Here is a 25,838-nt window from a genome sequence, read left to right as displayed (position 1 = left end):
ACCTACATATATGATATCTGTTTAGTGGTGTTCTTTGGGGTCGTGTTCGTTGACCGTCGTCCGTCATTTTCGTTTGTCGTGTCGCATTCGTGTCATTTGTCGTTGCATTTCCTGATAAACAATAGAAATTTGTGAAATTATTGAAATTGCAGTGCGATTTCTTATTAAAAGCTATTAAATAACGAAAGCAACAGCGATCTATTAAACAAGTGAGTATAATTTTGATATGAAATTTTTACTGCACGCACATTCATCAAAACAATAAAGAAAATTGTGCATAAAAATAGGGAGTAATTGTTGCCATTTGCCTACTTCCTGAAGCTTATTAATTTATTGGTATCGGGAGCTTCCCCAAGAAATTATGATTCTTATGCCTATGTATTATATTATTAAAATGTCATCTATATACATATATTTATACTGCTCCGGGTGCTTGTGTAATAGCAAAACAAATTTGTATTGCTTAGCGTTGTGAAGATGTTGCCCCACAGAAGGTTGAACAGATTTCCAGATACTTGTTTACATATACATTTGCACTTGTGCATATTTGACACGTGTGTGTGGTTAGCTGTGTATACGCGAGATTTGTTGTCTAAACTATAGAAATTAGGCACATGTACAAACGTGAATGCATGATTTCCTTTATAACAGAAAACTACAAAGTGGATAAAAGAGCGGCACCTGGAACTGCTTGATCTCTGAAAATAGCAAGAAGTTGAATATAATTGTTTACAATTCAAGTTTGATATATAAATAACTAAGAAATAATAATATTTACTTTAATTTGTTATTAAACAATTTAAACGGATTTTCTCTCATTAATAAATTATGGAATTTATGTTGAATTCATAAATATTGAAAATTATTTCATAGTCTTTTGAAGTTTACGTTATACCTACTTGAGACCACTGTAAATTTAAAAACACTTAAAAGCATGTGGATTACTATTTTTCGTCACTCAAAAACCGGCATCCAAATGTTTATCAATTAAATTCATTGTTTGCTAATGAATAATGCCTATTTCAGTGGAAATTCGCATTAATTGACGCTCATGCACACCTATCAATTTCAGAGGGTGAGTGAGTCATGTAATCAAAACACCCTACGTTCTATAAACATACATACATATATACACTATTTAGCCGCGATTTCTTCCAATTCCTATAAAATTTAATTAAATCTGAAATTAATAAAATGAAGGTTTCTACGTAGTTTGTTAAATAATAAATCATAATTATTTAGTTGCTTTAGTTATGTTGAATGTTACTTAATACAAACAAACCATATACATTTACATACCATATGTATATGCATAGATGTAGATATAGAAATTGAAGTTTGCACAACGATTTGTGATCTTTTGTGTCTTTAGAATCTGACGTGGTATCCTATATACTGCTTCTAGATCTTTACTATTAACCGTATAGGCGCTGATCACTTATTTAAACGGCGTTTTTACCAAGAAATATTTTTCTTGGCTCAGACTATTAATTAATAGCGTGAGAACATCTTTTGAAGAGCTTGTTTCTTTTCGGAATTTACCTCGATGGTATGAAATTGAAATTTCTCTGTCCAGTTTTTGAACGTTGTCGAAACAATATAAATCTATCAAAATTAATTTCTTAAACAGAATATATTAAAATAACCAGGGTAGTTAATTTTTGAAAACAAAAATAATCATAGCCGGATGGAAACGAAAGATAAAACAACAAACATTAATGGAAATTTAATTAACAGACGATCTGAGTTCGGGAGGAGGAAGGGTGCCATTTGAATTTTTAAGTGTCAAAAACTTTTTATCTAGACTTTCGGCAAAACTTCACATAACCTTAAAATTTATGTGAAAAATTCAAAAAACGCAGTTTTGGGTTTTTTATTTTTATTTTGTACAAAGAATTTTCTTCTTATAAATTACTTACGTTCTTATATTTCCAACACACTTTATTTTCTCTCCATATATATTTTGAGCGAATATTAAAAGAAAAACCATAATTTTCAAGCAAAAATACTCAAACAATAAGGTTTTTTTGAAAAGTCAGCAGTCTTTATTTTCGTTGAAATATATATATATATCTTTCTGATGGTATAAAAAATAAATACTATGGTAAATTTTCTCAGAAATTGCAAAAAAATACTCCACTAAGCGATTTAACCCTTATGTTAGCAACCAACTTTACCGACGTCTTTTAGCAACCGATCTGAGTATTGTTATTATTTTGTTTATTTTATTTAAAAAAATTTAATATTTTTTAGAAAAAAAAATGTTTTTTTCAAATATTAAGTCAGTGACAATTTAAAGAAAAAAAAATAACGTAACGTAAAAAAATTAACTCACATATAGCTTTCTTTTAAGTCAAAAAACGACGATTTTAGAGCTTAAAATGAAATATTGAATATTTTTTAAGCTATTCACCGCGTTGGGTACCCAGGTACCCGGTTACTAACATAAGGGTTAAAACTGTGATTTTTACAGCTGCTACAACGAAGTAATTGGTAGATGAAGTGAAAACAGCAGCTTTGAATCCTTTTAAGCTGTTTATATATTAATGTACATATTTCTTTCTGCACTAGTCTAGAACTAATGAATTTAAAAATTTTGAAATTATAAAGTAAAAATATTTTCTAGAAAAGCTTTCTTCGAAATGTAGATAATATGAATAAGACAACTATATCATATGAATATGAATATGCATGTATATATGTACATATGTATGTACATATTGAATTAAAAATGAATTAGAGTCATTCTTGACTAAACCATAGAAGTCAATGGGCGTCGTGTTCTTGAATAAATTGATCCATTCGCTGAGTATTTTATAAATTATACGAACAAAAATTCTAATCAAAACTTAAAAATATTCACTTATGATCCTCTTTTAACTTATTTTGATGCTAAATGATGTGGTTAGATTCTTACCACACTTACATACATATGTATGTATTGATTTCTAGCATGAACACGCCAATTGACCTTTACATAAATGACATATTATTAAAGTTGCATGAGGCCAACGACATGTGGATGCTGTGCCGATACAACAGCGAATGTACTTGCCCTACATTTTAGTTTATAGGTCAACCTTTTCACAAAATCTTGTGTGGAGTTCAGTGCTGGTCATTAGCAAAAAGTGACGCACAAATTACCCGGTTTAACCACATTAATAATACTTTTCATAATAGCTAAGCTAATTGAGATTTTTTACAGCATTTTTAACAACTATAAAGAGATCTGGATTTTATCAGAAAATAATTATCTATTTGTGAATTGTCACGTGTTTGATAGTTGCATATATACATTTAGATATTCAAATGATTGTGTAGAGCAATCACCCTACGCGTATAGCAAGAACAATTTGAGATATTGTACGCCAATTTATATACATATGTAGAAAGGACTTCGTTATCCACCAGTACCCATAAGAGTTTCTTAATTCCGATCAGCAATGACAAAAAAGGCTTATTTTCTACGTAATCAAACACGTATTAATGTACAAACATGTAGTAGCTGTACAGTGCACAGCAGCTCAATACCCAAACAAAGTGTCTTCGATTTAATGGTTGCAATAGCCATAAATATGATGGGAATGCACCTCGTGAACGCGTCACAATGCAGTCGTTCATCGTACATCTTGTCGCAGTGCACTGAATACGGTAAATGGCTAGGCGCCTTCCGTTTGCAACACAGCAGTGTATGGCGGCATCAGGAGCGCTACATAAAATGGCAAATTTTCCGAGAATCTTTACCTAAACACAGCTCTTGCAGGTTAGATGGTTGTTGGAAAGCGACATTGGCAGACATAATTGAAAACAACACTGCGTACAAGTTAACAATAAAGCGTACAATCGACCGTGTCAGAGCCGTGATATGTGAGGGCTACATCGGCTTCCATTTAATCCGATGAGCATGGCTAATTACAAAATAATCGTCGCGAAAATAGCGCTTACAGTCCATACACGTACATACATACTCGTATGTTGTGTTGTACATATTTATATGCCCGTTAGGAAATTTTATTAGTATGAAACTGTTGCGGTTCTACAGTTGCAGGGTTTGAGTTTGTCCATCGATCCGACATAGTACGAAATATTGGTTCCAAAGTTCTTACCACACCTAATACTAGCCCGGAGTTTATCCAACTCGAATTTCGGAAAGCTGCTAGAAGCTTGTCTAACTAATACTCATTTCCCTGCAGGGTGCTCTCCTTAGCGTATTGGTGAGCATAGTCGTCACAGGAGATGATTTATACCAATTTGAGGACTGTGACTGTGCGCAATTTATACAGTTTGTTTATCGCACATAAATACGAATGCACTCGTATGTATGTTTGAAATTCACAATGATAACATTGCATGGTGACATTAAGACAAACGTTGGCTAAGGCAAGATATTGCGAGATTCTTCAAATGCGGAGCAACACACAGAGAACAAGCTGTTGAGTGTTTGTTGTGAGTAGCCAGTGACAAATGCAAACACCGTAGAACGCGTCAAAAACACAGCTAGATATGGAACTACATACATATGCACATACACATGTGTGATAAAACTGGACACGATCTTACTCATCCACCTATGTATGTATGTATGTATGTGTATTGCGGTGCTTGTGCCTTCCACACGTTTGCTACAATGTGAGACAGTAGTCACGGAAATCTTGATCGTCCAGCTAACTGGAAAATGTTTACTGCTTAAGCGCAAGCGCAAAAACCACACAGACAGATAGGTAGATGGAAAACCTGCTGGTTTTGGCTGGTTCTTCCTTCGTTGGCCACTGGCAGGAGTCACACTTTGTGTGCGTGAAGATTTATTAGATTTTAAATGCAATAATTATAACTTTATTGCGCGAAGGTACTCGCTTCGAATACCAGATAAGTTGCAATGCAAGCCAAATACTCGGATCATCGCCTTGGGTGGCAGTGGTCTAGCCATTTGAAGGTGTTGAATACGGAATATGAAAACTAGTTATATGTCAGTAGACGTTTGTACTTACATATTAATGTATGCGATGCGTACATAAATAAAGTTCAGTAGACTTAAATATAAGATTTTTATAAAAGAGAAGTCATTGATGGAAAAAAATAATTCTGTTATATTGATTCCGAACAATGGTTAGTGTTAAGCGGAGAACTCACTGCATTACTGTCCCTTAGTTTTTGAGTTATCGTTCTGAAAATTTGCACACGTTCTTTTCACCCCAAGAAGTTGCTTATTTGGCGTAACCGCCTATATCGGAGGACTATAGCATATAGCAGGCATACAAACTGATCAATTAAACTCAATTTCTTATATGGAAAACTTCTTTTCTTCGAAAACGTATATTCATTATTAAATGCTTTTAAGGGGTTATTTGGCTTTCGTCGAGCAAAAAACGCCTTATTTTCAATAATTTTTTTTTTCATATGAAAAATGAAATATTTTATTTAAACTTTTTATTATTCCGAAGATAAATATATTACAAAGATTTTAAGAAATATTCTAAGGAAAATATTCAAAACTCGGTCATTTCCGTCAGTCCCTCGAAAAAAGGTGCTTCTGCGTTGACAGCAGAACTTCTGACAGTTCAGCAAAAATAAAAAGAAAAAAATATGTGTTTGAACTAAGACCAACTAGATATAATATTAGGACTAAGAAGAAACAAAAAAAGTGAAAATTGTATATTTGGCAGACGGTTTTACAAAAAAATGCAAATTTTGTTGAAAATATCTCGACGTTTTTTTTTTTAATAGTTGTAATTCAACAAAAAAAATCCTTTGTTCAAGACCTTGCAAATTATAGCTCAAGGACCTGTGTAACATTTCATTAAGATCGGTTGAGTAGTTCGTGAGAACTTTTGACAACCTTTGACTTTGAGAATACAGTTTCGAGAAAAATACGTTTAAAGTTTTAAGTGATTATAAAGCTGACCCAGAGCGCAACTTTTCAAAGCTGTATCTCCAAAACTATTACTGGTATCAACTTGAGAATTTAGGACAATATTCTAGAGTTGTTATAAAATTAAATAAGACAATAATTTTTTGTTTTGTTATTTGAAGCCGTGAAACCCATGTAACCCCTTAAAAATGAGCTGAGGTGTTTTTCTTTTTATACGAATATACATAGTTGTTTCAACATTCAATTGTTTGACCCATCTAGCGTCCATATGAATACCTTCGGTTAGTAAACCTGCATCTACTTGGCTTAACTTCATTAAATTACAGCAATTTACGCCTCACACCCCATCAGTTTCTGATACTACTCACGAGCACGCAAATAGCAAAATAACAATTGCAATCGCATTCGTGCCACAATTTGAAAAACCAACCAACTCAACTTACAACTTGCAACACATTGCATTTTTGCTAATACATGATTTATACGCTCCATACTTTGTAAATTTGCTTTCTTGTCCCTTTACAACAGGCCTCTTGGCTGTTCCGTCGTGGCTCTTACACTTACTTACAAACATATGTACACATATGTATATATGTATGTGCACGCCAAGCGCTTTTAGATGCTTGTTTGGCCCCATGCATGCAACGTATAAAAATATGCTAAACAACATTAATTATTATTATGTGCGCGTTTCCATCCGTGGTGCAAAGTGAAGCGAATAGGGGCGCTAAGATCATTCGAATCGATTACAATCTAAATTTACTATATTCATATGTTGCTGATATGGGCAATGGCATTTATGGCAGCAAAAAATTATAGAAATTAAAGGAAAAGCATTATTAAAAATCGGAATGTGCTTGCTTTGTTTTTATTTATTTATTTTTTTTTAATTTTATTTTGACTGTGCTTGGCTTTTATACAATATATTTTACATTTGCTGCAATACAAATGTATGTGTGTCTGTACATACTTCTCTAATTTTTTAACCAATGTCTTTTGGGGTTTCGGTGTGATCGTAACACATTTAGTGGTTGTATACATGCGAAGAACACTTGTCCTCATATTAGTTATATCGCATTCGTATAGAGTCAGTTGATTGTACGTGCTGCATGTGCTATTGGTTCAGTTAATGTTGGGCACACGCCAGGCTGTACAGTGGGCCTATAGTGGCACAAACTCGACGTGGAATACAAACCTAAAAACATGGCTTATGCATTTATATATATATACATGTATATGTATATAGCCATACTTAATGTATGTAGATTTTTCAAAGCTAAAATGCGCTTAGGAACACATTGTTCCATGCAGCGTAATATATTTTGGAACTTTTTATAACTTAAATAAAAACAATTAATTGCGTTGCCAATTGCTCCACTGCAAGACCAGTATAAACATTTACATACATGCTTTGTTGCTGTTGTTGTTGGTTTTCAACAGGCGGCGCCTAACTCCAACTTCCAATTACAAATGCAATTTTACCATGTCTGTTGTTGGCTATTTCTGTTAACATATTCATTTGTGTTATTGTTTTTTTTTGTATATTTTTTTGTATTTTTTGTATGTGTGTTTATTGTTGTTGTTGTTGATGCCGTATTGGCGTTAAGCTGTTGGCGCTGATGACTCGTACGTGCCACATTGACGATTGTAGCTGTTGTTGTTGACATGCAAATTAAAATAATATGCAAAATAGCAGCGCTTACGAACTGAAGAAAAATTAAAAATTGAAAAAATTCAAAAAAATTCGAACCACAAAACCACCAGCACTGTAGGACCCTTTCTCACAACAAATAACACCAGTTAACACGAGTTAAAATTAAACCAATCATGCAGGTTTTCAAAGTAGGAAACCTCCATTTTTTCAAAACAACTCACACTCAGATGTCTATATAAAAAACGTTATTTTTCGCGAAATTTTATGACTTTGCTGAAGCGTTGATTTGTGGCGCGTTTTGGCATTTTGTTTTTCTGCTTTCGCACTGGTCATAACAAAGCGGTGGCCATAAATATCTACGTTAGTGTTTAGTTGCTTTTTTCTTTTATAAATCAGGCCAATATTCATTTACGGAAATAAGATGTGTCGACCAAAAACACTAACTAACGCCTACGCCTGTCAATAAATACCACAGAACATTAATCTCTCGATTTCCATCCAATTGTTGTAGTCATTCAAGCGCTAGTTAAGTTTGCGAGCAGTTTTGCAGTATATGTATTTACTTCGGAAAGCTTTGCCCACAACACCCACTATTGAGCAACGCGCCACTTAGCGTGTCACCCACATATATACATACATACATACAACTGTTCTAATTTCGCGAATACTGCATCTACATATACTAAGCCCCATGATAATTTTTAAGTGCAACATTAACATCAACTTGTGCGCTTTGTAATGCGACTGTACTTGCATTTGTCTATACATACATAAATACATACATACATACATGCATGCAAAAGCATCGAGTCCTAAATCTTTGACGAGCTTGAGGTTGCAGCCCGCGCTGCATTTATCGCCTGCTTGGTAATTCGATACTGTTGACATTTATTTTCGGTTTGCGTAAATTTATCTGCAGCGTTCTACTTCACAAAGGTACAAAGTACAATCCTCGCTTGCCTGCGAGCACTCATGCTTGCAACATCTACTCCACACGGATCATACAGTACTCCAAAATCAACCATAATGAATATAAAGTATGTATGTATGTATGTATGTGCTCTTAAGGGGTTACATGGATTTCGTCGAGCAAAAGCGTTTTTTTTTCAATAATTTTTTTTTCATATAAATAATATTTTATTCAAACTTTTTATTATACCGAAGATACATATTTGATAAAGATTTTGTGAAATTTTCAAATCAAAATATTCAAAACTCGGTCATTACGACGTCATTTCCGGCAGTTCCTCGGAAAAAGGTGCTTCCGCGTTGACAGCAGAACTTCTGACAGAATCATCAAATGTAAAAAGAAACGAATACGTTTGAATTAAGACCGTTAACTAGATATTAGGACGAAGGAGAAACAAAAAAAATGCAAATTTTGGTGAAAATTTTCTCGTCGATTTTTGTTTTTAAATAGTTGTAATTGAACAAAAAAAAATCCTTCGTTCAAGACACTGTAAATTTAACTGTCTAAAATTGCATTAAGATCGGTTCAGTAGTTCGCGACAACCGACTTTAAGAACGCAGTTTCGAGAAAAATACGTTTAAAGTTTTAAGTGATTATATAGCTGACCTCGAGCGCGCAACTTTTCAAAACTGTATCTGCAAAACTATTGCCGGAATCAACTTGAGAATTTAGGACAATGTTCTAGAGATTTTATAGAATTAAATAAGACAGTAAACAAACAATTTTTTTTTGAAGCCGTGGAACCCTTTAATATATTGTCATGTTTAGGTCAGTACTAAATACTGCATCCAGTAGGTGCCTCCAGTGTTTTTCTCTACAACTTCCGCTACTCCACTCCTACAACTGTATTTTATTAAACAATTTGTTTAATAATACGTCATAAAATATTATAATACTGTTGTGGTATTTAATTGGTTTACGTAAATTACATTACTTAAACGTATTTCAAAGGTACTGAGAACAATTTGCCTTATTCATGGGTGGTAAATTGCTATTCCACGAATTAACAGATTTGTATTTATATATACAACAACATTTGTATTAAGTTATGAACGTACATATACAGGGTGCACCAACTTTTATATTAGCATTTAAACATTGCATAATTTTAGAAAAAGAAAGCGAAAAGAAAATGCTTTCGATATCGATGGATTTTAGGTCGCAACACTGACAGTCTGCGCCAGATTATGGCTTCTGTTTGCTGTGGCAGTTATGTCACTTGATCGATGTAAGTGAAGCAATTAAATAAAATTTCAAATACCGTTATAAAAGATGGCGCAACGGCACTCCAGTCGACGTAAACGAAACAAATCCGGGTTTTCATCCGACTAGCCAGCATTCCTCCAAAATATTTGGGCAATGTTTGCTGCCGCTCCAACAACAACAACATGGCGCACCCTGTTTATATTTATTGTCAATTCGCTTTCATTTACTCAAGCGATTCGCTTGTTTGTTTTTCGTAAGCGCTACTCCTTTTTCATGTTTTCCACAACTCTTTGGCTCTCTTAATTGGTCACATTTCCGCGAGGCACTCTTTACCGTTGCGACTTACCTGCCTTGCACTCTGCGTCGCCAATCGATTGAGCGATCTCACACTGTTTAGGCTTTCCTATCAGTGCAGCTATTTGTTTACTTATGATGGGGTCTTTTAATACAAACATATACACACACCTATTTTCATGGCTGTTGTTGATATTGTTGCCTGCCTTTATTATTCGTGTTATTGCGGTTGTTGTGCTTGTTTGTTTTTCTGTGTGTATGTTTTGTTTTTTTTTTTTTCTATTTTTTTTTATTCTGCTGTTACCACCGCTCTTTAGCGCTGGTATTGTTACTTATGGTATTGCGCTACACTCTGGCTAAGTTTTGTAGCTGCATTTGCTGTAATTGCTGTTATTTTTCTTGGGGCTAATATCTACATGCATATGTATGTATTATATTAGTTGTTGGTGTTATTGTTTGTTCTGTCGTATAGTGCATTTGGTGCTCCCGTTTAAAGAGCTGAGTAGACGCACGGTAAAATTATCTATTGAAAGAAAGAAAAACGGTGCCATAAAATAGCGAATATACAGCTGAGCGTTATAATAGCGCCATGCGAGCAATCAGTGCTGTCGAGTGGTGGCAGTGCGCGCCTAATCGACGCTGTTGCAGCATATTGTGCAGCATTTGTTGATTTGTAATTCAAGTGACAAGACGTCACTCAGCTTGGCAGGCAGACAAGCTAACAGGAAAGCAAACCAAAAGTCGCTAACTCAAGTCAATCTGTCAGTTGGCGTTAGTCGAGGAAATAGTGGTGCGTTCGTTCGCTTCGTCGCGATCATTCGTCGGCGTATTGTTGACATTTTCTTTACGCTTTCGTTACTGTGCGCAATTTATCTGCCTTACAAGCAGCTACGATTGCTTAAAAGTGTACCGCGCGTTATTGCTGTGACTTTTTCGTGAAGTGCAAAAACAAAAAAACAATACAAATATAATAAAAGTTAGCTAAGCTAACACGCTGATCCTTCTATAAGTGCACCATCAGTTTATAACTCGTTATCACTTTTTGTCTAATTTGAAGCATTTTGATTCGCACACCAACAACTGGTCGCGGTTACAATCATGTGTACGTCATTTACATTTGCCATATTTATTGTTAATATCTTTCGATTTCCTTCGGGTTTCCGTTTGTGCGCTCGTGCCAGCATGACTGTAATTTACATAAGTATAAACCTGAGCGAAATGTCAATAGTAAAACTGTACTTACTTAGTGCTGAGTTTGTCTCTAGTACTAATGATTGCCTATAGATTTAGAATCACTAGCGCCCTTAGAAATATATAATTACCTTACGTTGTTAGATCTAAGCAATGAAACCTTTGATTTAATAGAACACTTATAATAATTGTGCACACGTTTGTAAATATCAGTATTCACACTAGTCAGATTAGGACGTGTATATAGCGTTGACTTGTGACACTTGGCTTCAAGCTTCTTTCAGGGTTTGTAGTATAGACAAATATTTCGTGTAATATTGGTAATGTTTGGAGTGCACGTTCCGTTCCTCCTCAAGTCTTCGGTTGTTTGCGGTTTATGCATTTGTTTTGCCAGTGTTATTTGTATTGGCCGTTGAGCGGAAGTACCTTAAGTTTTATACACTTTGATTTACACTTATTGCCGCATTTATGATTGATTAATAATGCGCATGCGTGCGTGAATTATAAATAGCGCACGTGCATCGCAGTCCCTGCATCATGTACAAATCTACATACATATGTATGTATGTTTACATATTTGTTAAAAATCAATACAAGGTGTGTTTGCGTGAGATTGGAAGCACTCGTATATCAGTCGTGATTTACTGATATCTATGCATGCATACCATATGTAAAAATTTATTTATATTAGCTTGTGACGCTATGCCCAGCTTGTGGTTTCCTTCTTTTTTCACGCATATCCATCTGCACTTTACATATGTATGTAGGTTCATAAATATATAGACAAATAACGCGCACAAATTTTCATCAAGGATTTAATGTACAGACATATATAGTACTATTTTGAAAGACTCAAGCTAAAGAAAAGTATTTTTATGCAAAGTATATCCAAGAAATATGAATAATATAAAAACGGAAAAATATATTTTTACATTAAATGTCGTTTGCACGTATGAAATTAAAAGCAATAAGTAACAAAAGTTGAGAGGCGTGTCGTCGCTATAAAGTTGGAGAAAGCTTAAAATGTCATCAAATTGACTTCAGCCTCTGCTTTAATTCTAATTGCAACTATCTTATTTAATATCTAATTCTCAGTCTGCAGTTTGAAGGATACCCATATAGATTTAACCGTATGTTTTCTCCCCCTCAGCTTTGCTTTATTCTTATTTGAAGGAACATCAGTTGTTCGTTTGCATTACCTACATTTGCAACGGATTTTGAGTGTTCCGAAACGTGTTAGCGCGTGTTTGTGTGGAAGCATTGGTGTAGGCCAGTAGCTGATGGGAAACAGCAGGCGGCCACCTTGTGTTCGCCATAGTATCAATTGCATAGCTGTAATAAATATAAATTATAGCTACTTAGAAATTTACAATTAATTCGTCGTGAAATGAGTAATTCTAACCAGATTGTAAATTGCAGTCCAGTAGCCGTAGCGCGTGTTAATCAAAATTGCGACTGCTGTGTCTCACCAAGCTACTGTATAAATACTTGCTACTGATCGTGCAATGCGTATGCGTATGCAACTCAAACATGCCTTCATACATACATAAGTATATATTAATGCGCACAGTCATACAAGCAAGTTGACATAAATATACTGCCATGGATCCACGATATCTTGCCGCAAGTCAATGCTTTACCGAATTGCATTTGCCAACAGCAAATTCAACGCCAACCAATTTGCTGGCGAATTTGCCATCCACATCCCCGCTTTGGCTCAGTGGCGATTAAATTAATTTCTTGATTTATACGCCGCGCTTAATTGGTTTTGAAAATGGATTTTTGCCTAGAGGCAGCAGCATGAACAAGCGTGGTCACTAAGTTGTGGCACTCCAAGTCATGTCACTGAATGTCACAGATTCTAAACAAATCGGGATAAACTAAATTGTGCGCACATTTTAGAATGTACCGTTGCAGGTCTACATTTTTGGCGAATTTGCTTGCGTTTTGTCAACATTGTAGCACCGTCCTTGTTTGCATAACACTTGCCACGTTTTGTGAGTTCTATATTTGGAAATGCAATTTACTGTATGTAATTGTGGGTAAGCATATGTAAGTACGTACATCCGATCGTTTTATTGACAAGCTTGACAATTGTCCACAAGTTGGTTGTGTGCTTGTCAATTATTTCAATTAATTGGTTTTGCATATTACACGAGGAAATCTACTCATTTGGCGCGCAAGCGAAAAAAATCAAAACGAATATTAGTTAAACCACATACTAATATACATACGAATAACATACATACATACATACATACATACCTATATATGTTTATTCATCAAAATAGTAGTTATACGCTAATATTTGCTGCAAAGCTATGGTCGTTTTTTACAGTTACCACAGTCAATTGAATTTTTCATCTGCATCACTGCAGGCGGCAATTTCACCGCTGCAACCAGTTGACATTGAAATGTCATAATTAAAATGAATTGTTACGTTGATAAGTGAATTGTTGCTGTATTTACTGTCATCTATTAACAACAATACAACCAGCTAGATCTGATTTCATTGCACTTTGCATACGAAATTCTTATAGGAGTAGTTTGTGTGTTGTGTGTTGGCGATATTTTACTGGTGCGCCAACCAAGAAAAATACTGAAAGCATAAGAGTGTATGTCCAACATTCGCTATATTTAATGTTGCTTAAAACTACTTAAACAGGTATCATAATATTCCACTATACCTCAGGCAGTTCATTTCATGATTATGGCACCTAATTTGGAATCCAGACCAGCTTCATTGTCTGCAATACCTATTTTTATATATTATATGTATTATGTTTATAGCCGCAGAGATTTTTATTTTGCATGTATCGTTGCTAAGTAGTGTCTAGTAGCTTACCAAATAGCCATCGAATTTTTTAAACTGAAAATTTCAACACTTTTCTATACAATACTGTTAACACTAAACATATTTACAATATTACATTTATATATACACCCAATCACATAAATACATATGTATGCATAATACTACATAATAAATATTTGATTAATATTCAAAGCGTCGCTGTAGCCTTAAGTTAATTGCCGTTAAAGAATTATTAACTAATTTGTCCTAAACAAATAATTTGCTGCATAAATAAATACGCAAAAATAATCAGGTGCCAAGTGTACAGCAAGTTTTAGTTATACTTGTATGTATGTAGCTGTAAGCCTTATGCAGCTTGTATCGCTTTAAACTCCATTTTTTATTTAACTGTCTGCTTTGGAACGTGTGCGCAACGGCACAAAGTTGTGTGCGCTAGAGCCGCCCACCGATCGTATTCAACACACAAACAAATAAAAGTGCAACGGATGTGTGTTCGGCAACCGTTTGGCCGTACGCCAAGATAGCCATTGATTATAGCGCTCTAAGTAGCGGGTGTATATAAGTATGTACTTGTGCCAATCAGTGAACCTACTTTTGTTACGGCATTTGCTTAATTGTTCGTTATAAGCATTTGGCTATCGGTTACTATGCTTTTGGGCAGCCGCTCAGTATTACTTATATGTTTCTAATTGGCTTAGCCGAACACTCACAAGTATTAGCTCCACCTACATATTACTCGTAACTGAACATTTTGTAATCCCGTTCCAACACATTTGTTAACAATCCCATCAGTTAGTTGCCAATGATAAAGTGCTTAGGGAGTTTTTTTGTTTTTAATTATTCGTTTTGTTTACAAATTTCTATTTTTTTTTTTAATTTATATACATTTCCAGATTACCATCCCGTAAACAGTTATCCCGGCTATCCGATGAATCCGACTAACGGCATGGATACAGAAGATGTCGAGTCCACTTCAAGCAGCGCCATGTCCAGACTTGGCACACTCTTCTCATTCACATCGCCGGCAGTTAAGAAACTGTTGGGCTGGAAACAAGGCGACGAAGAAGAGAAATGGGCCGAAAAGGCGGTGGACAGTTTGGTGAAAAAGTTGAAGAAACGTAAGGGTGCTATTGAGGAGCTCGAACGCGCTTTATCCTGCCCTGGCCAGCCTTCGAAATGTGTTACAATCCCACGTTCTTTAGATGGACGCTTACAGGTGTGTTTGAGCTTTTATTTCTACGCTGTATTACGTTTTTGACTCTTTGACGCGAATATATATAAAATAAATAATTTCCTTCTATAGGTATCTCATCGGAAAGGACTTCCACATGTTATTTATTGTCGCGTTTGGCGGTGGCCAGATTTGCAATCACACCACGAACTAAAACCACTTGAGATTTGCCAGTACCCATTTAGCGCCAAGCAAAAGGAAGTTTGCATCAATCCTTATCACTATAAACGAGTTGAAAGTCCTGTACTGCCGCCGGTGTTGGTGCCACGCCATTCAGAGTTTGCCCCCGGTTTCTCAATGCTACATTTAAATCAGTCAATGTCTGAACCTCCAATTCCACCCAATATGAATTACTCTAATAATGGCTTTAACAATATGAGCCCTAACAGTCCGCCTCTAACATCAGCCGGTAGCCCTAGTACGGTAAACTCCAATCCTAACTCACCATACGGTAGTTTGGCAGGTACACCACCGCCGGCATACAGCCCCTCGGAGGACGGCAATTCGAACAATCCTAATGATGGCACACAACTGATCGATACACAGATGGGCGACGTGGCCCAGGTGAGCTACTCAGAGCCAGCATTTTGGGCTTCAATTGCTTATTATGAGCTCAATTGTCGTGTGGGTGAAGTATTCCACTGCAATAATAATTCAGTCATCGTCGACGGTTTCACAAATCCATCGAATAATTCAGATCGCTGCTGTCTAGGACAGTTAAGTAATGTAAATCGTAACAGTACCATAGAAAATACACGCCGTCACATAGGTATGTGTCATGAAAAAATACATAAATGATTTTTACTAATCTCTTTTATTGCATAATAGGAAAAGGCGTTCACCTCTATTACGTTGCTGGAGAAGTATATGCCGAATGTCTATCCGACTCGGCAATATTTGTGCAATCTCGAAACTGCAATTACCACCATGGCTTCCATCCGAGTACCGTGTGCAAGATACCACCTGGCTGTTCTTTGAAAATTTTCAACAATCAGGAGTTTGCTCAACTTTTATCGCAATCCGTTAACAACGGTTTTGAAGCAGTTTATGAATTGACAAAGATGTGCACAATCCGAATGAGTTTCGTAAAAGGATGGGGAGCCGAATATCACAGACAAGATGTAACATCCACTCCTTGTTGGATAGAGATACATCTGCATGGACCATTGCAATGGCTTGATAAAGTATTGACACAAATGGGCTCGCCACACAACGCCATCAGTTCCGTATCATAAGAGCAAATGGATATGTTGTCGTTTCTTAGTTTTCTATTATCACTACTTAGTTTTTTTTTTTTTTTTTAATTTGCTTATGATTGATCTGCGCTGATTTTATCATTTCGTTTGTACTACTTGTTTACACATTTTATTTAAACGGCTTATATTGCCGTTTCACTATTACGGTATAAAGGAGAACTTAAGATAAATATAACGAAATAATTGGCATCAACATAGTTTAGATATTAATGTTTTATTACTTTGATTTTTAAGTATCGTATATATATACCCAAAAGTACATTTATACTATTTTTTTATAATATTACAAGAACAACTAATTTAGATAATTTTCCAAAAATATTTTGTTTGCAAATTGCGACAAGCAGGATATATAATTTTTTGTGTAATAATAAAGTTTTATTATTTTAATTTTCATTCGTATTTGTCGTTTTATTTAAATTTACATTTATGATTTCAGAAGCAATTGATAGTTTCCATGAAATGTAAGTAAATTTATATAAGATGTAATAGTAAATTAATTGTGGAACCAGTAGAAAATATAATATGAGTACATATGTAGGATTTAATTTAGTAATAGTAAATTAGTTAAACTTCAAATTATCTCAACGCTTATGTGCATGCTTACGCGTATATATTCATACACAACACAACTACAAAATGTGCTACATACATACTTAAGTGCTTTTGAAACATGCCTTATCCAAATGCAAATTATTGAACAGCTTATATAATACATATGTAAATAAGAGATCTTGGCCAATAAGTGTAAACATTTTAAATTGTATTACTATATAGTTTTAAAAATAAGCACTGAACCGATCAAGTAGCAAAAAAGCTACGAAATGCATTAAAGTTCATTAAAATTTGCTACAAAGAAATAAATGCCTTCACATATACAATGTATTTACAAAGATATTTTAAATTTGCTATGTATTTTAGGCTATTTGAGCTCACTTGCTTTGCGTTTTGCTACCTATATGTTGTTATATGATAAATAAATATAATGTATTGTAATTTCCATTGTAGTAATCAAATATGTGCAAAATAATTATAATAATATTTCAAATAAAGTTTGGTGAATTTCCTGACTACAATAAAAGATATATGTATATCTTTTTGGCAATTGTTTTTTAAAATAAATTTTTATATAAATAAGGAGCTATTAAAGCTAAAATTGATGATCTCAGATAATATTTTCAAATAGTACTTGTACACCGCCAAATTCCTCAATGGGTACTGGAACAAACTCCTAAGCAATTTAAATTTATAGTGGCAACTTCAACAGCTGTTTGTCACTTTGACGTCTCTCTGACAACTGCTGTGGCTTGTATATTTTACCGTGCTTCGACAGGAGATATTATTTGTGAACATCAAAATATGTCGAACGTGATTGATCCTATAAAACTCCTGACGGATAAAGGTGAACGTCAACCAGCGTTCTTGAACGATATCTTTAATCCATTAGTGTGTTCGATACTTGGATTTGGTTGTGCAGCCTTTTTGAATTTCGGTTTGAGAAAGCCAGTATTCTCGGGTATGTTTTATGTGACGTAACTTTATGGTTCATCAATATATTTAAGTAAATTTGCTAAATGCTATTTTCATTTTTTAGGTATTCAGAATCATGTAGCCTTCTCAGCTATAGGTGGCGGTTTGGGCCTGTACTTTGACAAGAAGAGGAACGAGCATCTTGCCAAACGCGATGCTGTACTGAGGCATTACATTGAATTGCACCCTGATGATTTTCCAACAAAGGGTAATGAAGCAAAAATTAAACAATTTTAAAGAAAAGCTCAAGACGTATTTTAAATTTTAGAGCGCAAGAAGTACGCTGACGTTTTGGAAGCATGGGTACCTATCAGATAAATATGCCGGATAATGCGGGTAATCCTATAATCGATGAAATCAAATCGAAAATGCTTTATTCTGCTTGGAATATAATTGGCATAGAACAACGTTAGTTATTAATTCGACTATAGCAGACGCAAAATAAATAAAAAACTGGGTTTAATACCAATAAACAGTTAATATTTATTTTATAGACTGAGAATTATAGAAAACTTATTGAATTGAAATCCATTGATTTTCCCTTAGCAGGAGATGCAAGTAAGTATAATTCTTCAAAACAGATGTTTTTTTATGTTTTTTTGATTAGTTGCATTAAATAAAATTAATACACTTTAGATACATATGGTAAATATGTGAGCTTAAATATTGATCAATTAAAACTTTTTATAAGCAAAGTGAGCAAGAGGCAAAAAGTCTAACCAGATCAGATTGGGAAACCCTGGAAAGCGAAGCATTTTATTAAACATGCTTTAGTATGTAGGCCGAATAGTTGTCACTGACTATCTTTTTTCCGGAATTCAATGCGCATGTCCAGCTATAAACCGTTATATGAGTTCACCAACTAATGATTTGTTGTTGTGGGGATGTTTTAATGTTCCAACGGCCACCACAAAGCAGACAGAGACAATAGGTGTTACTGTAAGAATTGCGAGTAGTCAGTTGAGTTTTAGATGTTGAACGGTGAATATCAAAAGAACGGAAATTGTTTCTAAGTTGCAAAAAAAAGAAACATCAATAAAACAGAAATAAGTACCAACAAAAAATAATAAGTGAAGAAATAAAATAACAAAAAAGTGCTCGGAATGATACTGGGGGTATAGTTTTGTGCTGTAACACTTAAATAAATAAAGACCCTTGCAATAACCTACATTAAAAATATTATTTAATAAGTATTCTGCTTTAATTTGAATTTAGTATAAAATCTTGATAAATTTCAAAATTTAGCTTAGTAAAATAAAGAACAGTTATACAAAGTGTAATACCAAAATAAACGCCATAATTTAAGAGTTCAAAGAACCAACACGAAAAAAGTGATCATTTTTGGGGACTGTATGCCGATTCACAACCCCTTTCTCCGTGCTTTTCAACTTTCACAGATTTTGCCTGCGTGAACCGGATATTCACGCAAAAGCAAGTCGATAATTAAACATATACCCCCAACAGTGCAGAAACGGACTCACAAGACTTGAAATTGGCTGGTCAGTAATCTAAAAAGCCTTGTGTCCTCTTAATTTGACCGACGCACGTCGCCAATGTAGTGCAAGCGTGCGAAGTATTCCTTTAGTGGCGTCATATTTTAGTTAACTTCAATCGTCAATGTTCCAGCTTCAGAGTTGAGAGCAGTAAGCTGGGCATTCTTTGGACTATTAGCAAGACTCAATTATTCGCATTTAGCTGTGAATATGGCCAAGGTAGGTTACAACAAATTAGTCACTTAAATTTTTTTATTATTACTATTAATTTAAAAAGGTATGTTAATCAAGGTTTCCAATATAAATATTAATGTATTATAAAATGTCTTCCACATTGACGACTCAAAAGTAAACGTTTTTATTTAAATAAAAAAAATTATTATAGTAGAACACTTACATAAATTAAAAGTATTTAAGCAGTATTTTATCGCATGATATATATGCTTATACATGCATATATACTGATGTCTGTATTTTTCAACACATTATAGGTCTGTACATATTTACGATTGAGGCGAATATTAATTATATTTTTACTTTTATATGTGTCTATACTTGTATGTATGTATGTACATCTAAACACTTTCAGTTTGATTTATTGATTGCCTTATAAATATAATATTAATAGCGAATTAGCTTTCACCTTCGGTTATTACTTTTAAATTATATTTAGATATACCGACGAGTAATGTACGCCTATCTGAGCGATTCCCTCCCACCTCTTTGACATCTTGTACAAGGACAGCTGTCTTTTTTTATTACGCATGTATTTAGGACTTAATCAGCAAGCAAACTGATAAATGATGTAATGTGGGCGAAAAGGTTGGTTGAAATAAAAATTAACCCCTTTCCAAAATTCAACAAGTTCTTTTTAATCGGCAAATATGCTAATAAAGAAAAATGTCGATAAACTTCAAAGAAGTTACAAAAAGTGCGGTAGGACTTAATGTTTCTTTTATAAAAATCTAAAAAGCAGAAAATACAGTTATTCATTAAGAAAAGGATACAAAATTGTCACCAGCAAAGCCTTTTTGATCGCTCGGCTTGGCTTGCGAACCGTTTTCCTTTTGAGTGCTGCCAAGAATGTTTTTGTTTTTTATTTTGTTTTGCATATTTTTATATATATTCGTAGCTAAACACTTGTACATACATAAACACACAATTAGCAATACATATAGCTTATACTAATAATATCAATAATTAGATGAAATACATATTATTTAACTAATACAGAAATATGAAAAATTTCGTTTGGCTTCAACAAGGAGCCATACCTTTCCTCGTGCATAGACATATTTATGTATATATAATATTTATAAAGCGAAAAAAAGTCGTTAATGTAACCGGCACAGTGTCCTACACTTTGCTGACTACTTTGGTGACTTTATGTCTGCAATGCACGTATCCAATGCAGAGTGCAAACAAGAAAACTCAAAAATAAATAAATTGAAAAACAAACAAATTGCTGAGTATATAGATATATTATATTATATATGTATGTATGTACATAAATCGATATAAAAAAACTTTTCACTCTTGGCAAAAGTGACCTGAGCTAAGACATATTACAGTGTAGCATGTCGTCTTCAAAATATATGTATACACTTGCGCTATTTTAATGTGTTGCTGGAGTTTCTTTTTTGGCATTTCTTTATTTTCGTTTTTCCAATTGGAAAGTATTCATGACTTACGAATTATTTTTATTATATTATTTTGTTTAGTACTACTTTCCTATGCTTAAATTCCAAACAAGCTGTTTTCTTCACTTGACCACATCTTTGAGCAGAGAGTTAATATGCTATGAACCTGCTTTACATGTGCGTAATAAACTGTTTCGGATAAGAATTAAAGCTTCTATCTTTCAATATCTTTCAATGCACCTCATAAGAAAAAATTGGCTCTTGGGTCACTCATACGCATAGATTCCCTTAACGTGATTGACTGCCTACTCGCAGCATATATATGTACACATGTATGTATGTGTGCATAAATGTAGCATGTTAAGTGAGCAGATACACATACATTGTTGTCCTTCATTGTAGAGGTGGCCTTCCGTTTCCGTTGTCTTTGTGCAGAGTAGAACCGTAAGCGATTCTCGCTTCTATTCTTTGGTGTACTCGTAATGCGTTGTCCTACATTCAATTTTCTGATGTAGTGTAGGCAAATATACATACATACGTTTGTTAAATAAACTTGTGGAGACGCAGTGTTGCATTTGTATGCCCATTTTGCTGAACACTTGCAACATAACGTTTTGTAGGCACTTTTTTCAAGCTATGAAATTGATGAAATATTATTTTTTTATACTTGTATATGTACATATGTATTTATATATTTCTATTGCCGACAATCCGTTTATTCTTTTGATTGTTTAACATTGCTCTCTTATCACCCATTTCCGTTTCATTCTGGCAATCACTTTGGATTATAAATGTTGCCCTAATAATGAATGAAGTATATATTTATTTTTAGTGCTGCGTTATTAAGATTGTATATGCACAAAATTAAGCAGATCCAACCACGAATCACGGGCAACATGCAACATATTTGCTCTAGATACAGCGAGTAAACGCACATGGATATACATACCTATATCTATTCAAGTGTATACTTCATTTACACATTTTCTGCCATGGGTCGAACTCTGCATTAAATGATGAGTCAATCTGTGGCAATTGCAACAATAACAAATTAGCGGTGATTGCTTGCTTTGGTTAATATTTAAATGAAATAAAATCATTAAACAAACGAACATTTATATTTTCAAGTTGTCTTTACGTTAGCAAATGCAATTTTAATAAAAAACCTAGGGGCAAAAATCTCTGATATTTTCAATTAGAGATTATTAGAAAACTCGTCATAAAATCCTGCGATGTTGTGATCGGCTTTTGCGATGCTTTTCCATGTGAAAAAGCCAACAAGAAAATCCTGCAAATTGCCAACATTCATGAGCCATAAAAATCGATGTCAAAAGGCAACTTAAACAAATTCGAAAAATAGTCGAAAAATGCTGCTGCCATTATATCTATGCAAAAATTTAATTCTGTGTGAATATGTGCATATTTTGTCGCTGTGTAGACTCGACTGCATGCACGAAAAACTGCTTGTAGTGGCTTGGGTAGTAAGCGACGGTGGTGCTGCTGGGCGGGCTAACTAACCAAGTATACTTACATAACAATAGCTGCTGAATGCTTGGTCAAATTGAATTACATTGCACGAATAAGAGCTACAAGTACCTGCCTACAAGTTGTTAGCATACAAAGTGTACCTTTTGTATCCAATAAAGGTGGAGCGAAAGATTTGGGCAGCTGGAATAGGCGAAGTGCAAACAAGTGCACAGACAACGCATAGCGGCATTGAGAATCAAGAGACACGTTTGCGTTACTAGTTTTTTGTTCGATTTTTTTATCTGCGGCGTTCCGCCGGAAACTGTCATTGAAGCCTTTGTGTTGCCATTGTATTCGAATTTCAGCGGTCAGTACGAGTAGGTAACTAGGACCATACATATTATCAAAGGCGCTGTTGTTACTCCGGTGGATAAGTCAGCATAAAAAATCAATATCTAGCACTTTGGAACTCTGTTTACATTTAACGAAATTTCGACTCATTTTGTAATTAAAAAGAAATTAGAATGTCGGCGACTGCCAGCTTTTTGAGTCAGAGTCGAGGGCATTGCACGCTTGAACAGCTTTTAACACTCACCACTACACACACACATACTTGTATGTCGGTTGTGTTGGCTAGAATCAAGTGTCACATTACAGCAAGCGAACTCTGCAATGCAACCCTTAGTGGAAGTGAAATTAACTTGCTGGGAAAAGTAGTCGAATGTACAATACAGCAAATGTGAGTCTAACAAAAGTACTTACTAACCCAATTTTTGTGTTGCACGCGATTTGAAAGCAAACAATAGTATCAGACACACATACCGTACGTTTAATATTGTTCCGCTATGTGTGCTATGCTCATAACTTGACTGTGCGAGTACACTGCAAAAGAAAACAATACTTCTACGATTAAAATTGTCTTCTACTCAGCAGAAAGTGAAGCAAGCAAGCTAAAAAGTGTATTTTTGTTTCTACAATTTTTTTTTTAAAAAGCGACTTGAATGAAATTGACTGCATTGAATGGCTCAGAGAAGTGCTATTAGCCGAATTGACGCTAAACTGGTAGAAGCCTTCACGCATAAGTTCAAGATTTCAAGTTTTCTTCTGTACAGACTTGGGTAGCGCCATTATTTGTTAGATTTAAAAATGTGAAAGAAATATTATGAATTCTCCAAGTGTAGTCACAAGCGCATTTAGTAACAAAAGGCGCCTTAACTACCCGTGTGCTGAGCATAAAAACGTGAAACTTTAAGCTACAAAATTTGTACTTCAACACAAACATTCGCGCCAACGCTGGTGGCATATCCAACCACGTGTGCGGCCATTGTGGCAAACGAGCGATGGAAGCTAGCTGCAGGAGCTCGCCCAAATATTTAAACCAATATTAACGGTACAAAGAGTAGCGACATTAAGCGAGAATGGTACGCGGTAGAGGCGTGTGAATTGCATTCCAAGCCAGTTATGACTAACGAACCATTGCTGGATGCATAAACTCACTTGCATGTTGCATATGTAAGTATTTAAGTATAGTTAGGTTTAATTTTTTTATGTGCACGTGTTGCAACCCTTGTAATCCGTGTGACTGCCATGTTGGCAAGACTTCGTAAGAACCGACGTTTAGTTTAGTTTTATGGTCGCCACAATTATTGGCTTTTTCTAGGCACGAAAGCGGATTTTCTAACAACATATACAGTGTTACTAATAATAACGGTACATGTCAACACTTGTTTTTGCTTAAACGAGAAACTCTTACATGAGTTTTCCTATTTACTAATGTATATACCAATATTATATATGCTACTTACGAGTATATATACAAATAACGGTATTTCCTAGAATTGATTGGTATTTAACTTTGTCACCTCACTGCTCACTGCTCCCTCTACATATTTTACACTTTTTACACCCTGCACAGAGTATATTAAGTTTGCCACGAAGTTTGTAACATCCAGAAGGAAATGTCGCAGACCCTATAAAATATATACATACTTGTATATGATCAGCATTATGAGCTGAGTTGATTTAGCCATGTCCGTCTGTCTGTCTGTATACATGCAAACTAGTCCCTCAGTTGAAATTTTGCACCTGTCCTTTTCTCACTAAGAAGCTGCTCATTTGTCGGAACGACCAATATCAGACTACTATAGCATATAGCTGCCATACAAACTGAGCAATCGGAATCAAGTCCTTGTATGGGCAACTTTTTTATTTGACGAGATATCTTCACGAAATTCGGCATGGATTATTATTTAAGGTAATAAATCTCCTAAGAAATTGCATAGATCAGATGACTATAGCATATAGCTGCCATATAAACAGAACGATCGGAATAAAGTGCTTGGAAAGCTTTTTATTTGGCGAGGTATCTTCACGAAATTCGGCATGGATTATTATTTAAGGTAATAATGCAATTTCCGAAAAAATTGTTGAGATCAGAACACTATATCATATAGCTGCTTTACAAATTGAACGATCGGAATCAAGTTGTGTGAAGGGTATTATAGCTTCGGTGTAAGTGAAGTTAACGTTTTTTCTTGTTCTTTATTGATTTTTATTTGCGTATTTTGTATGTGCCTAAAGTTTTGTTTTGTGTCTACGAACTTTTCGCTTTAACTTGTTAGTGTCGGCTTCCTCGGGAAATCATTATAACTTTTTTCGAAAGCCGCCCTACGTACGAAGAGCTGTTGTTCAAGCGTGAGAGTCTGTTAATCAGTCAGCCAGAAAGCTAATATAGGCACTTTGTGTTATGGCTGAGTGCAAAGGGTGCTTGTTCTCCGCCTATTTATAATGAGGTTGCTTTAGAGTTGAGTGTGGCTGAAGTGGACTCAATTTACATACTTTTCTGAATAAATATAATATTTGTACCCTTAACGAGAATTAACTAAAAGTTCAACTTCTATTCACAGCAGAAATATGAGTAAAAGTGTATATTTCTCGACAAATATTAAACCGAAATTGTAAACTTTTGGAGCTGAGCTATCTAATGTATGATTGATAATTAATATTCCAGCATATCCCAGATGATGATATAATATATATTCCATATACGAGATACATACATTATACATATATAGTTTAGCATTATTCGATTTGATTCCAAACTTCAAACTGAAAAAATATAATCATTAAATTAGTTTTCGTGCATGAAAGGTATAAATTCCACGATATAGACAGTGTCAGCCATTTCTTGATATATATTTCTCATTTGTTTTTGCTTATATG

General features: G+C 34.6%; 3 protein-coding genes across 5 annotated transcripts in view; all 3 read left to right on the top strand.

Annotated features, from left to right (window-relative positions):
• Window positions 1-25: 25 nt before the first annotated feature.
• On the top strand, window positions 26-16,882 carry Mad (Mothers against dpp). 3 transcript variants are annotated; one of them, XM_036369391.2, is made up of 4 exons: window positions 26-209; window positions 14,893-15,215; window positions 15,303-15,999; window positions 16,059-16,882. In XM_036369391.2, the coding sequence occupies exons 2-4, from the start codon at window positions 14,928-14,930 to the stop codon at window positions 16,463-16,465; spliced, it is 1,392 nt and encodes a 463-aa protein (XP_036225284.1). In that variant the 5' UTR covers window positions 26-209; window positions 14,893-14,927; the 3' UTR covers window positions 16,466-16,882. The 3 variants fall into 3 exon arrangements, with proteins under 3 accessions (XP_036225284.1, XP_036225285.1, XP_014100748.1); XM_036369392.2 differs by lacking the exon at window positions 26-209 and adding an exon at window positions 10,615-10,783; XM_014245273.3 differs by lacking the exon at window positions 26-209 and adding an exon at window positions 10,793-11,095.
• A 915-nt stretch (window positions 16,883-17,797) lies between these two features.
• On the top strand, window positions 17,798-18,489 carry ND-B14.5B (NADH dehydrogenase (ubiquinone) B14.5 B subunit). Its single transcript, XM_014245272.3, has 3 exons — window positions 17,798-18,002; window positions 18,081-18,224; window positions 18,285-18,489. Exons 1-3 carry the CDS (start codon window positions 17,846-17,848, stop codon window positions 18,332-18,334), a joined length of 351 nt encoding a protein of 116 aa, XP_014100747.1. The 5' UTR covers window positions 17,798-17,845; the 3' UTR covers window positions 18,335-18,489.
• Window positions 18,490-18,698: 209 nt separating this feature from the next.
• The window catches only part of toc (toucan), a 108,868-nt gene continuing 101,728 nt past the window's right edge, over window positions 18,699-25,838 (top strand). The window contains exon 1 of the mRNA XM_036369386.2: window positions 18,699-19,728. Within this exon, the coding sequence (XP_036225279.2) occupies window positions 19,720-19,728 (9 nt within the window). The 5' untranslated portion in view covers window positions 18,699-19,719. The remainder of the gene's footprint in view (window positions 19,729-25,838) is intronic.

The sequence above is a fragment of the Bactrocera oleae genome, chromosome 3 (genome assembly GCF_042242935.1).
Source record: "Bactrocera oleae isolate idBacOlea1 chromosome 3, idBacOlea1, whole genome shotgun sequence".
Classification (NCBI taxonomy): Eukaryota; Metazoa; Arthropoda; class Insecta; order Diptera; family Tephritidae; genus Bactrocera; species Bactrocera oleae.
This window is presented reverse-complemented; position numbering and strand designations above follow the sequence as displayed.

Coding starts and splice junctions, on each gene's coding strand:
- ND-B14.5B (XM_014245272.3), top strand. CDS start 17,846: ATGTCGAACGTGATTGATCCTATAAAACTCCTGACGGATAAAGGTGAA. Junction 18,003..18,080: donor GAGAAAGCCAGTATTCTCGG/GTATGTTTTATG, acceptor TTCATTTTTTAG/GTATTCAGAATCATGTAGCC. Junction 18,225..18,284: donor TGATGATTTTCCAACAAAGG/GTAATGAAGCAA, acceptor TTTAAATTTTAG/AGCGCAAGAAGTACGCTGAC.
- Mad (XM_014245273.3), top strand. Junction 15,216..15,302: donor CTTTAGATGGACGCTTACAG/GTGTGTTTGAGC, acceptor TTCCTTCTATAG/GTATCTCATCGGAAAGGACT. Junction 16,000..16,058: donor AAATACACGCCGTCACATAG/GTATGTGTCATG, acceptor ATTGCATAATAG/GAAAAGGCGTTCACCTCTAT.